We start from the raw sequence: 15,072 nt of genomic DNA, 5'->3' as shown, positions 1-15,072 counted from the left end.
TTCCTCTGGCTATCTTTAAGATTTTTTTCTTTGCTTTTCAGCTACCTGATGATAATGTGTCTAGATATGGTTTTTTTTGTGTTAAACTTCCTTGGATTTGTTGAACTTCTTGATCTGCGGGTCTACGTTTTTCAACAAATTTAGAAATTTTGGGTCATTGTTTCTTCCAACAATTAACTGCCCCAATCCCTCTCCCTGCTCTGCCTCTGTACTTCCAACCACACAAATGTTAGACAGCATGATACTGTCCCACAGGACATTATGGCTTTGCTCATTTTTCTTTTCAGTCTATTTTCTCCCTGTACTTTAGTTTAGATTGGTTTTGATTGATTTTTCTTTAAGTTTTCTGATCCTTTCTTCTACAGCATGCAATCTGTTGTTAAATCCATCTGGTAAATTTTTCATTTCCAATATTAATTTTCATCAAGTTTTTAAAATTCTGGTTATTAGTCACATTTTTCTGCTTTTTTGCAAGTATAATAATTGTATGCTGCACAATGTGGATGCTTCATTATTGAGATACTAGATTATATTACTTTATTTACAGGTGGATCAGACTAATACTGTAGAGACTTGGTTTGGGGCTTTGTTACATGAAATTACAGTATCACCTACACTATGGCTAGAACAGCCCAATTCCTGAAACATCTGAGGTCACATCTGAAAGCACAGGATGTTCACCAAGTTCTCCCCACACTGGCTGGTCTGAACTCCACCGTTTCTGAACATTTGGCAACTTCTGCAATTTCCATTCAGCTCACAGTCCCACAGTAGCTATTTTCTGCCTTGGAGTGGGTGAAACTTCACACCTGACCAAAGGCTCGACAATACTCTTTTCAGATTTCTGGGGCTCCTTCTCTCTGCAATTCCCTCTCCTTCAGTATCCTAAACCCACAAACCGCAGCTGCCTCCGCACCCCTGAACCCTGAACTCTGCTTCATCTACTACTTAGAGCCTGCTGATGTATGTTCACTTTCCTATGTCATAGTTTGAAAGTGTCCCCAGAGAAGAAGCTGGGATGAATGTGAAAGTGACCTCATGTACTCTCTTCTCTCAACTGACCATGCCGATTGCCTGAGTCCACCCAGTTTTCAAGTTACTTATGGTAGGAGGTAACCACATCATGGACAGAACCAGAAGTCCTTAATTCTAACTATTTTTGAAATAGCTTTAAAATCTATTACCTTATTTCATCCTTAAAATAAACATGTAACCTGAAAAGCATATGTTTCCATGACAGATTAGCAAACCAAGATATAAAATATTAAATAACCAGTTTCCAAGCAATAAAGATATTTTATTCAACACACAAATATTCATCAAGCACCTACTATGGGCACATGGTAATTGACATAGCAGCAAAACAAACTCATGGAATATAGTTGCAACCTATATTCTTTCTACTGAACCATCAATAAAGCACACAGACCGTATCCAAAAAATTGTCTAATGAATGAATAACCAGGAATCAATCAATCCACCAAGAGCATGCCTATACTCTCAAAAATAACTACAATTTATATACATGATTTATTTTTTTCCTGCAAAGAATCCTATTTGCCATGCAAATAATTTCATTTCTACACAGTTATATTTTTCAATTCCCTATATATACTTAATTTTTTTCCTATTAGTAGATACTGTCTAACCAAGTCACTTCTATTTAGCTATGTCAAATTTGCTTCAGCTAGCTCTTAATCGTATTTCTCATTTTCATCTGGCCAAATCAAATATATTTTCCTGGCACATGGAGAGAAAATACAATAAAATTTCTAAATACCACCTCTGCAGCATCATACCAAACAGTAATATCATTCGTCCGATCTTCAACAGATCAATCAAAGTGGTACATTTATACCTTACAGGTTTATCTTCATCTCTTAAAATAAGCTCTTGACCTGTCTTTTACCCCAACATATGCAAGAGCTGACTGTAAGAAAATGGTCATAAACTTAAGCTATATATATGTTTATAAAATAGTGTTTAAGAACATTTTAATATTGATTACATAAACATATGACTAATTCCAGTGAAGTAAAATACATTACAACAGAAAGCCAGATACTATAGATCCTTGATTGCTACGTATTGAGAATCTCCTAATTTTAAAGCCTGGCCAAAAAAAGTTTGTTTAAAAGGTCTTTTGAAAATGATATAAGTCCATAACATCAGCAAGCATCACCTTTAAATAGGAACACTACATTCTCACTCTGTTTATGGTTAAGAGAATATTTTAGGTGGCTGATTTTTTTATATTCCTACCTGTTATTCCGAATCAAGATGGCACCCTCTGTAAAAGGATCTTACCTGCAGAACATCTTGGATCTTCACCCACACGTCTGCCATGTCATACAATTTGACATCTTCCTGCTGAGTCAGTGGAGTCACAACAGTGTCTTGCAGGTATCCCAGGACCACAGAGTGTGCAGCAGCTACAGCATTAAACTTGTCAAACAGCAACTCCAGCAGTTCTAGAAGTAACCTAGTGAAAAAAATAAACATTTACATACAAACAAACACAAAATGATTGACACTGGCCTGCAAGAAAAACATCAAACTAAAGTGAAGTAGCACACTACCATGTAAACAGCTCACTAAATTTCAACAGATTTCATTTCAAACAGTAATTTTGAGTAATTTTTGAAAATTTATCTAAAATTTATCTAAAATTTATCTAAGTGTCAGTTTCCTCTGCTATAAAATGGACATGGTGAAGTCAGACAGACAAAGACAAGTATTATATGATCACTTATATGTGGGATCTAAAAAATGATACAAATGAATCTATATACAAAACAAAAACAGACTCACAGATGTAGAAGACAAACTTATAGTTACCAAAGGCGGAAGGGAAGGGGGAAGGATAAATTCGGAGGATGGGACTAACAAATGCAAACTACTATACATAAAATAGGTAAGCAACAGAATTTACTATATAGTGCAGGGAACTACATTCCATATCTTATAATAACCTATAATGGAAAATAATCTGAAAAATATATATGTCTAACTGAATCACTTTGCTGCACACCTGAAACTAACATAATATTGTAAATCAACTATACTTCAATTTTAAAAAATGGACACAGTGTAAAAATTTTAAAGACAATTGTAAAGTCCCTAAACCAGCAGTAGCAGCTCAATAAACATTTGTTTCCTTTTTAACATAATTCAGTGATCACTATACTCTCTATTTATATAGGTAGTTTTTCTAAGGAATTCAGGCAATTTTTCAGACAACAGTTCGAATGTTACAGAGAATGTGCTATTCTCTAGCAATAAATTGGGCACTTTGGTAAGGACACTAATCCTTTTAGTCATGGAAAGCTGCGCTTACTCCCATTCAAATGTATGGCCTAACTTGCCTGAAAAAGCTACACACCTGCCAAGCAATCTGACTTTCACCACAGGGAGCAGCTTGGACCTCCGCATTATCTCATTTTTCATCTTGAGAGATGGACACATATTATTACATCAATTTTATATACTCAAGGACACAAAATGAGGTTGCAAGGCAGCTGACCCGAGAACAAAAGTTGATTTCCATGTCAGAGCACTGAGCCACCTACCTCTCTCTATAGTTTTACAGTGTAGATGTATATTCAGAGATGGCTCAGAGCTTCATGTCATGGATGCAAAGTAATTCCCCCATCACTGAGCCTTACAGCATCACTGATCACTCACACTTGGAACCATCCTTTCCTCCTCTGAAGTTGTATTTTATTCCACTTTTAAGGACCTTATCACATATGGCTCACATATGTGACTCAATCAATGTGGGTCACATTTATTTATATATAGACATTTTACCTCTCTTCCCCATTATTAGCCTTTTAGAGCAGGCACTGCTTTATACATCTCTGTACATGCAGGAGCACTCAGAACAGTGATCAGCAAATATTTGCTGAATGAATTTAATGTGTATACCATGAATGAGTGCAGACAATTTTGGAATGTGACCTTTATTGTATAATCTGTGGCTCTCAGTTCATAGTTCCTAAGTAGACTTATAAACCAACCTGGAAAGTAGAAAAAGCAAAATATCTTGTCAGCAATGTCGATTAACAAGATTTTATTACCATAAATAAGAGGCTATAACTATAATCTCATCAAAACGTATAGCATAATATCTATTCCTATGGCTTCTTTATTGCCCAATTACTGTAATTAATGTGCCAATGTGACAGGCAATAATTATCTTATGATAAAACCCTAATATCTCTGACACTTTGATTTAGACAAGACAGAATCAATAAAAATGTACATATTCCTCCAAGTCTAGAATATACATATATAATCCAGAAATTACACATCGTATTTGTAAATAGGAGCCATTCTACCTTTGAATGATGATTTTTTAAAATCTTTTAAAGGTAAATTCATATTTATACTCACATTTACCTAAAACAATTCTTCACTTTCATCTGTGTTATATAAGAACTACTCAAAATCATCAGAAAGAGGTACAAAGTACAGGAAGATGTATCTAACTTAACAACTAAAATAGTTAATTCAGAGTAGGTAAATAATCTGTGTAAGACTGGTATCTGGCATCATACAGAGAAAACACCTGATTAAGTAAGGTTCTACTTTTCCAATAAAGATTTATGCTGAGTATGTAAAAGCCTGTGGTTCCCAAATGTCAATCCACAGACCACAATGTATTTTTCAGTGGTAGACAGAAAAATAAGACCATATATTCACGTTTCACAAAGGTAAATTTGTTTGATATTTTTGGTATTCTCTTGGTAAGAAAAATCTGTTATTTTCTTCCATGACTGCAGTTATATTGCCAAATGTCCTTACTTGACAAAATCAAAACGTAGTAACCTTACGCTATACCCCAACATTTCTGGAATGATTTTAATTTTAATTTTATATTGGTGTATAGTTGATTTACAATGTTGTGTTAGTTTCAAGTGTACAGTAAAGTGATTTAGTTATACATATATCCATTCTTTTTCAGATTCTTTTCCCATATAGGTTATTACAGAGTACTGAGGAGAGTTCTCTGTGCTATACTGTAGGTCCCTGTTGATTACCTATTTTATGTATAGCAGTATGTACATGTTAATCCAACCTCCTAATTTATCCCTCTCCCTCACCTTTCCCCTTTGGTAACCACTAGTTTGTTTTCTTTGTGCGTCTTTCTGTTGAAATGATGTTGATTCACGACATTCAGAAGCATAAGGCATGCTGGTATCCAACTTCCCAGTGGCATGAAGTTCTAGGTACAGGCCTACAAACCAGCAATAAAGCAGAAAACACTGGAAGAGGAGTGGCTCCTCTGAATGGAGGGGCTGCTGTCTCGTTATCTCTAGGGCCACTAGACTCCATGACTGCACACACCTCGGCTGCCACTCAAGGACAAGAGCAACTCAGCAACCAGGGGCAGTGCTCTGTTTAGAAAAGAGACCTAAGAGGGAACTGAGGTGTAAAATGAGATCCACGGTATCTTAACAGTATGGAAATAGCAATCCCTGGATAAAATGCAACACATGACCACCTTCTGCCACACCTGGAGGATCAAGACCAAGATAGATGTATTGTAGTATGACTGTCAGAGCCATAAGACAGGTTACAGAAGGAAGAAAAAAAGAAGAGCCAGGCCGGAAGTCAAGAGACTCTATTTGCCACTCTGCCTACTTTGAAACATCCACCAATTTCAAAGAGAGGGAAGCTCTCCTCTGCCTCACCACAGCACAGTCTCGACAATACTAATAAAACCCGCAGCTCCGACATTAAAACTTAAAACTTCTGTGCTGCAAATGATACCATCAAGAAAGTGAAAAGAAATGGGAGAAAATATTTGCAAATAATTTACCTGATAAAGGATTTGTATCTAGAATACCTCAAGATTTCTTACAACTAGTAACAAGAAGACAACCAAATTTTAAAATGGACAAAGGATTTGAATATGCATTTCTCAAAAGAAGATATATGAATGACCAATAAGCAAACAGAAGATGCTCAACATCTTAGCCATCAGAGAAATGCAAATCAAAACTGGGAGATACCGGTTTTTGGATGGGTATAATCAAAAAGACAGACAATAAAAAGTACTGGTAGGGGCTTCCCTGGTTGCGCAGTGGTTGAGAATCTGCCTGCCAATGCAGGGGACACGGGTTCAAGCCCTGGTCTGGGAAGATCCCAAATGCCGCGGAGCAACTAGGCCCGTGAGCCACAACTACTGAGCCTGCACGTCTGGAGCCTGTGCTCCGCAACAAGAGAGGCCGCGTTAGTGAGAGGCCCACGCACCGCGATGAAGAGTGGCCCCCACTTGCCGCAACTAGAGAAAGCCCTTGCACAGAAACGAAGACCCAACACAGCCATAAATAAATAAATAAATAACTAAAATTTTAAAAAAGTACTGGTAAAAGGATGTAGAGAAATTTGAACTCTCATACAGCACTGGTGAGAATGTAAAAATGGTACAACTGCTTTGGAAAACAGCTTGGCAGTTCCTCAAAACATTAAACACAGAGTTACCATATGTACCCAGCAATTCCACTCCTAGGTATATACCCAAGAAAAACAAAAACACACATGTGCACAAAAACGTGTACACAAATGCTCACAGCAGCATTATTCATAATAGTAAAATATTAAAATAGTAGTAAAATAGTAATAGTAAAATCATAAAGTGGAAATAATCCAAATGTCCATCAACTAACAAATGGACCAAAAAAACCCAAGGTATATTCATATAATAGACTATTATTTGGCTATAAAAGGAGATGAAGTACTGATACATACTACAACATGAACCTTGAAAACATTATGCAAAGTGAAAAAAGTCACAGAAGACTACTTTGTGACTTGTGTGATTCTATTTATATGAAAGATCCAGAATAGGCAAATTACACAGATGGAAAATATGTTAGTGGTTCTTAGGTAGGTGGGAATTACCCACTAAAGCATATGGGGTTTGTTTTGTAGGGGGGACAAAAATGTTCTGGAACTACAGAGCGGTGATGGTAGCACACCCTGTGAATACACCAAAAACCACTGTTTCAATGGGTGATTTGTGTAGTATGTGAACTATATCTCAATTTATCTGTATTTTTTGTTTTTTTGTTTTTTTAAATCATCAGCTGTGGCTCTGAGTCAGGACAGTGAGGGCCCAACACCTCCCCTGTGGTGAAGTAAAAACATATAGAACAGTGAAAAAAGGAAACTGATGTCTCAAAAAGTGAAGTATTATGAACACTGACTGACTCCTTCAGAATCTTACTACCAGGAGGACATTAGCTTTTCTCTTTTGGTTCACTTGTTTTTTGTTTGTTTTTCCTTCTTACATAAGTAACCGGTAAAGAAACAAAAGATGCACATTCTTTCCCAACATTGATAATTCCTAACCCTGTAATTATGAGAAAATCTCTCAACTTCTTCAAGTGTTCCCATCTGTAAAACCAAAGTATTAATTAATACCTGTTCCAGGAGCCTCACACAACTGATGGATGGATCACATTAGAAAATGGACAGAATTAGTTGAGGTAATGGTACTGTATTAAAGAGAGAGGAGGTTTCAGGATCCCTTTGTCTGGATTTCTGGCTTGAGCAACTCTGAAGACAATGGTTACCCTTCCTGAGAGAAAGAGAAAGAGAAAGAGAGAGTGGGGAGAGGGAGAGAGAATGAGAATGAAGTGAAGACAGAAACTGTTGAAAAGGAGAGCCGTTGGGTTTAGATGTGAAGATGTTAAGTTTAAGGTGTTACATACCGGTCCTTGGTTATGCAAGTCTGGAGCTCAGGAGTGAGACTGATATTGGAAATTTACAAAGTGATAAATATTTGAGAGGATGAGATTACTCAGGGATAATATGCAGAGTAAGACAAGCAAGCCAACATTCCCCAAAATAGCAGCAGTGAAGAGATGTTCAGGAAGTAGCGAGGCAGGAAAACGACGACAGGAAAGAAAATTGTAGAAGACAGTGGAGAACAGAATAGCAACAGAGCCAAGGCTACATGGCAGCCAGCTGAGGTAAAGACAAAAATGTACAACTCAGGTCCCAGTGACCTTGGCAAGAAGGGTTTCAGGGGAGCACTGGATGCTGAACTCAGCAGTGGGATAAGGAAGTGAATGGCTAATAAGGGAAAGAATCCAAGTCAATCACACACTTTGCAAAGGCTGACCATTCCTCACCAACACATGCCCTCCTAAAAAAAGAAAATGAAAAAGCAAGTGACTCTCTCCCAATGCAGCAAGAATAAGAAAGACCAGGAATCACTAACATAAACAAGACATAAAATGCGCTAGTCTGGCCCAATTTAAAGCTACCAGAAATAAACTGAAATATGCTGTTAATATTCACATATACTCGCTGGCTGCCCACCCAACACTAGATTGAGAAAACAAGTGTTTCCCTTTCACTGCAGACACACTCAGGATAACCTGCACACACAAAGCCCCACAAAAGTCATCCCCTGAACTTGAGGACACAGGGAGGGGGAAGGGTAAGCTGGGACAAAGTAAGAGAGTGGCATGGACTTATATATACTACCAAATGTAAAATAGATAGCTAGTGGGAAGCAGCCGCATAGCACAGGGAGATCAGCTCGGTGTTTTGTGTCCACCTAGAGGGGTGGGATAGGGAGGGTAGGCGGGAGACGCAAGAGGGAGGAGATATGGGGATGTATGTATATGTATAGCTGATTCACTTTGTTATACAGCAGAAACTAACACACCATTGTAAAGCAATTATACTCCAATAAAGATGTTAAAAAAAAGTCATTCCCCACCGTACTCCGCCAACAAAATATTGACTAAATGAAAGAAGAAATAAAACATGACACTGCAACTAGCTCAGTTGCTTAAATCCTGTTAGGATCAAGGTTTTCACCACTGATCCAAAAGACAAAGGAGCAGGCAGAATCATTAAATTACTAGAGATTCCTTAAACTGAATTGAATAAGAAAAGGCCTCAGACAGGAATAAGCTTAAGAACCATAGAGATTAGAATTTCAATTAATTGCAATTTCTACCAGTCAGAAGAAAATCGTGTGTGTGAATGCACACACACACACACACACACAGAGGTTATTTCCAGAGTCACAAAACAGTATGCAATAATATGCAATACAACATCACAGTCATTGAAAGAATACTTCAATCCTGGGATGGCAATGTGGTATAAATGCCGGTATAAAGGACTGGCATTAGAAAGCTGGACTTGGTACCAGCTCTCTGCTGAATAGCCATGGGATTTTCAGTACATAATGGGACTGTTCCAAGTCTCAGGATCCTCAAACACAAATTTCCTCAATTACAATTTCCTAATCACAAACTATGAGAATTAAATGCAATAATAAAAAGCAAGCGCAAAACAACAGTAAATTGCTTCCTATACCTTTAACGGTTACCATCTAGAGGGGGAAAAGGGGGGGGGGGGACAAGAGATACTTCAGATGTCCCCATGGCCCAGCTGCATCTCTGTCCTTCCCCCAGCTTAGTAAAGTCCTGCTTGTATTCCGTAAGATACACTAGTATCATCCCAATAGAACCCCTCTTTAATTCTGTTAGTTGGAGGTGGGTTCTGTCACTGCTAACTAAAAGAGGTCTAATTCACAGAATAACAGCCAATTCCTTCATTCCCCTTTCATTCTATAATCCCTCAAAAAAAAAGCAGATGATCACAATGGACTGAGAGAAGTGACAAAGGAGCAACATGCATGGCCTCCTGGGCCAGAGAGTAAGAACACAGTCCCCGTTTATGTGTGGTTATGTACCCACACCTCTCCCCCAACACATGGCCCAATGCCTAGAGTGGAAAAAACAGTTAAGTTGTGTGGGTGCCTGAGTACATATGAGTAAAAGAATGAGCAATTTAGGGTGGCAGTATTCGGAGAAGTCTAAGACTAGAGCCACCAACCTGGGGTCCTCTGCATGGGGCCAGGAGCTAAAGCTGTCATGACGGATGAGAGCCCTTAAACGGTGAGGCTGGAGTGAGATGATGATGACAACGACGAGGACTACAACAAAGACACAACGACGTCTTCACAGCCACACTGATGACAACAGGCCAGGCATTGTGTGAAGTGCACACTTTATCCTCGGGAGAACCCTATGACGAAGGTACTACTTTTATCCCCACATTATAGACAAGACAACTAAAGCTCAGAGATAGAGACCAAAGGACTCGATTTTGGAGAATGTTTCTTTTAAAGGATGTTAGGAAAAAAAGTAATTTAAGAGAAGAGGCCAGAGTTATCAGTACTATCAAATGCTACAGAAACCAAAGCTGGAAAGAGCGTCAACAGAACAGTCTATCCTGCCTCTATTTTCTCACTGCCAACCAGTTTACCCCTGGTACTCTACTAAAACAATTCCTGCAAAAGTCTCAAATCATCATTTTGCACAATCTAAGATATACACACTACTCTATATAAAATAGATAACCAACAAGGACCTACTGTACAGCACAGGGAACTATACTTAATATTTTATAATAACCTATAAGGGAGAAGAATCTGAAAAAGAATAGATACATACACATGTATAACTGAATCACTCTGCTGTACACCTGAAACTTAACACAACATTATAAATCAACTATACATCTAAATAAATAAATAAATAAGACCTCTTCAGTCCTTATTCAAGGAGGTGCAGTGCTTGTTTCTACTGACCACTCACTCCTCCCTGAAACACTGCCTTCCACGGGCTCCAACCCTATACTCTTCCACTCTCCTTCCACCTCCCTGGTTGTGCCTTCTCAAGAATCTCTTCCTCAGCCTGTTCCTTAAATGCTGTCAACTCTTCTCAATCCTCATGTTCTCTCTGGGTGAGCTCATTCACCACTTATGTCTTCAATCATCCACCCGCTAATGACTCCCAAACGTATCTTCTGTCCAGATGGCTCTCCTGAGCTGTAGACATCAAACCTAACATGTCTTAAATAAAACTCATCATTCTCCTCCCCAAACCTACTTTTCCATTTACCTAAGTCAGTGAACGGTATCACTTACCCCAGAAAATCATCCTCCCCTCCCCTCTCCCTCAAATCCAATCAATTACCAACCTCTTTTATTTCTACCGCTTTACTACCTTTACCATGGGCCTACTTTAGCCCACTGCCACTGTTACTCTGCTAATGCAGGCCTTATCATCTCTTCCCTGGATTATTAAAACAACCCTTAGAGAAGTCTCCTTTCCTCCAGTCCTTGCCTCTCCCTCTCTAGACTGTAAATTCAATGAGGGTAAGAACTATGTCTGATTTATCACAGTATTCCAGTATTTGTCATAATAGTAAGCATATGACAGGCAATAAATGAGTACTTGTTCAAAGAAAGAATGAAACAGTGAGCTCCAGCAGATGAGGGAGATAGAGACCGGATTACAGATAACAAGTGGCAAGGAAATACGTATTACTGTCTGTAATCTCCTGGAAGGAAATTAGAAGACCACAACAAAAATATTTCACACAAAATTCTCCTCTCAAAAAGATAACCTCATCAACATAAACATGAGAACGAAAAGAAATATAGTTACAAGCTGAAAGATATATATGCATTCAGAGCTACTTTTAATAATACTGTGTTAAAATCTATTTTGTATTAAAAAACATGAAAGAGTCAAGAAGAAGCAAATATTTGTTCTTTAAACATACTTCCGATTACCTGGCCGGTTTTAAAAACAGCCTTCTTATAAATACAAGCAAAATGTTACCTATTCTCCCAGATAGCCTACTAACTTCCCACCCATAGCTACCCCTATGTATCTCATCTTGGAGTGCCACCATGAAAAAAGGCAGAGGATTAAGGAGAAGAAAATGTTAAGGAATAGTCACAGTTGCACAAGTCAAGAAATGTCTATGGTATAAAGCTGTATCATCAAGCTGTGAAAAATGTTCAATATGTAAGGTGAGATTCAACTATCTGAATCTAAATTTAACATCCAGGAAACCTTGAATTAGTCATTTGGCTGGAAAATCCATGTTAGCAGCCAAGAAGCTGCCTTACTTGGTCACGAAGTAAAGATACACACACAAGGTAGAAAATCAGTTCTGTTCTACTACTTATCTGCTGAGACCTTAATATCAGGGTTCTGCATTTTCCCACTGACAGACAAAGGCATTAACCACAGAATATTTATTTCCCTACTTCTATGTTCTAAAAGATAAGAAAATACTGAACTCTGAGCTTAGATTTTATATGAAAAATTAAAAGAAACTGATCATGAATTATTTCATATCAAAATGGTCTTAGTTTTACACTCCTGTATCTCACATACACATTTTCATAATAAGCTTGGCTGAGCTAATATTTTTCATTTCAAACAGGACATAGATGCCATTTAATCTTCAAGGTTACCTAATACCTACTTCTAAGGGATAGAGATTAGTTCCACCACTTTTATTAATAACAATCTTCATGTAAAGAGCAGTTACTATTTGAGGAGTGCTGACTAATTCTCCATCTGCACTATGAAAAGAACAGGAAAAAACTATTAGCAATATAGAATGAAACACAGTAAAAATAAAAAGAACTGGTCCTGGCTCTAGTAATTGCCTTCCTGTGTCACTTCCCCACTTGTCAAGTCAGCCTCTCATGCTCAGTTTCTGAATTCTTAGTAGATGACCTCGAATGAACTTCTAGTTCTAACGTGTGGCAAATTAGGGACTGAAATTAGAAAATAAACCCAGGCCCTTTTTCTTTGAATTAAAGTATTAGTATCATTCTTTCAAAAGCCTTTCCCAGGACAGTCTCCTCAACAAAAGATGATGAAAAATCTGAATAGTCATATGCAAAAGAAAGAAACTGGAACACTCTCTTACACCATACACAAAAATCAACTCAAAATGAATTAAAGACTTGAACTTAGAACTGAAACCATATAACTCTTTCATGAAAACACAGGAATAAGAGCCTTGACATTAGCCTTGGCAATGACTCTTTGGATTTGACACCAAAAGCAAAGATAAACAAGTAGAGAACCACATCAAATTAAAAGCTTCTGCACAGCAAAGGACACCATCAACAGAATGAAAAGCAACCTACGAATGGGAGAAAATATTTGCAAACCATACATCTGATAAAAAGTTAATATCCCAAATGTATAAAGAACTCACACAACTCAAAAACAACAACACAAAACACAATCCGATTAATGGGCAGAGAAACTGAATAGACATTTTTCCAAAGACGACATACAAATGACCAAAAGGTACACAAAATGGTGCTCAACATCACTAATCATCAGGGAAATGCAAATCAGACCATAAGGAGCTATCACCACACACCTGATAGAAGGGCTATCATCAAAAAGACAAGAGATAACAAGTGTTGGGGAGGATATGGAGAAAAGGGAACCCTTGTACACTGTTGGGTGGGAATGTAAATTGATGCAGCCACTATGAAAAATAGTATGGAGGTTCCTCAAAAAATTAAAAGAACTACCATATACTGCAATCCCACTTCTGGGTATATATTCAATAGAAATGAAAACAGACTCTCAAAAAATATCTGCACTCCCATGTTTATTGCAGCATTATTCACAAGAGCAAAGACACAGAAACAACCTAAGTGTCCATCAATGAATGAATAGATAACATATGCACACACACACACAACTCCATGCTTCCACTGCAGGGAACAGGGGTTCGATCCCTGGTCGGAGAACTAGGATCCCGCATGCTGCGTGGCATGGCCACAAAACACACACACACACACACACACACACACACACACACACACACTGTGGACTATTATTCAGCTATGAGAAAGAAGGACATCCTGACATTTGCGACAACATGCATGGACCTTGAGGGCATTAGGTTAAGTGAAATAAGCCAGACAGAGAAAGACAAATACTATATGTTCTCACTCATATGTGGAGCCTAAAAAAGCCAAAGTCAAAGGAACAGAGACTAGAGTGGTGGCTGCCAGGGGCTATGGAAAAAACGGGAGATGGTGGTCAAGGAGTACAACCTTCAAGTTATAAGATGAATAAGATCTGAGGAGCTAAGGTAAAGCATAGTGATTATAGTTAATACTGTATTATATACTTGAAAGTTACTAAGACAGTACATCTTAAAAGTTATCACCACAAAAAAGAAATGGTAATTATGTGACGTGATGCAGGTGTTAGCCAATGCTAGGGTGGTCATCATTTTACAATACTTAAGTATATCAAATCAACACATTGTACACCTTAAACCTACACAATGTTATGTCAGTTATTATCTCAATAAAGCTAGGGGGAAGAAAAGCCTTTTTCACCCATCTGAAAAATCATATTTCATCATAATGGAACATTGGAAAATTTATCCACAAATTCACTTCCCAAAGACAAGAAAAGTTATGATTTTAGGTGTATATTCTTAGTACTTAGTTGTATACTGGTCTTAGTACAAGAACGTACAAGGTTTCTAGGGGAACTGTTTACATGTCTCTAAGTCATCAGTCTGATTCTCAAGTGAGTCAATTAAGACTCATTTACTCTGTGGCGGCTGATCACATTTCTTAACATGTCCAGCTATCGCTGAGAGGCCTGCCATTGATCACAGCGGGGCTGGGGGTGGGGACTGTACGGGTGCGGGAATGGATGTGTCAGCGCAAATACCGCCCTTCTCCTGAGGAAGAACAAAATCAGGCCCAGGAAATGAGTTAGGACCGTCATCTTTACATAAGCCAGAAAGCAAACTTCCATGGCGGATACAGACAACTTATCCTCTTAATTCCACCACCAACCAGCTTTGTGAAACTGTCAAATTATTGCAGCTTTCCCACTTCCCTGGGTAGATCTGGTATTAATAATAAGGCCCCTATCTGCGATGAGGCCAACAGTAAGTCTCACTCAGGTGAGATGCCAGATGGCAGACTGCTTTGCAAAGCATAAATGCTACAAAACTACAGGACTCCGTGATGTCTGTGATGTTATAAAGAGTGTTCTCAAATCTTAGCATGTGTAGAATCATCTAGAGACTCCTGGGGGCCCTGCACTCAGGGATTCCAATTTAATCACCCCTCTCCACAGGGATAATTTGCATTTCTAACTTTCAAGTGACATTGGTATTGCTGGTCCTTAGACCCCACTCTGTGTAGTGCTGAGATTTTTTTAAAAATAAAAATCG

At 38.2% G+C, this 15,072-nt stretch overlaps 1 protein-coding gene across 1 annotated transcript in view; it reads right to left on the bottom strand.

Moving 5' to 3' along the window:
• Positions 1–15,072, bottom strand: part of EXOC4 (exocyst complex component 4) — an 813,300-nt gene that overhangs the window by 697,126 nt on the left and 101,102 nt on the right. The window contains exon 7 of the mRNA XM_068549476.1: positions 2,308–2,482. Coding sequence (XP_068405577.1) covers positions 2,308–2,482 — 175 coding nt within the window. The remainder of the gene's footprint in view (positions 1–2,307; positions 2,483–15,072) is intronic.

The sequence above is a fragment of the Eschrichtius robustus genome, chromosome 8, assembly GCF_028021215.1.
Source record: "Eschrichtius robustus isolate mEscRob2 chromosome 8, mEscRob2.pri, whole genome shotgun sequence".
NCBI classification, from domain to species: Eukaryota; Metazoa; Chordata; class Mammalia; order Artiodactyla; family Eschrichtiidae; genus Eschrichtius; species Eschrichtius robustus.
This window is presented reverse-complemented; position numbering and strand designations above follow the sequence as displayed.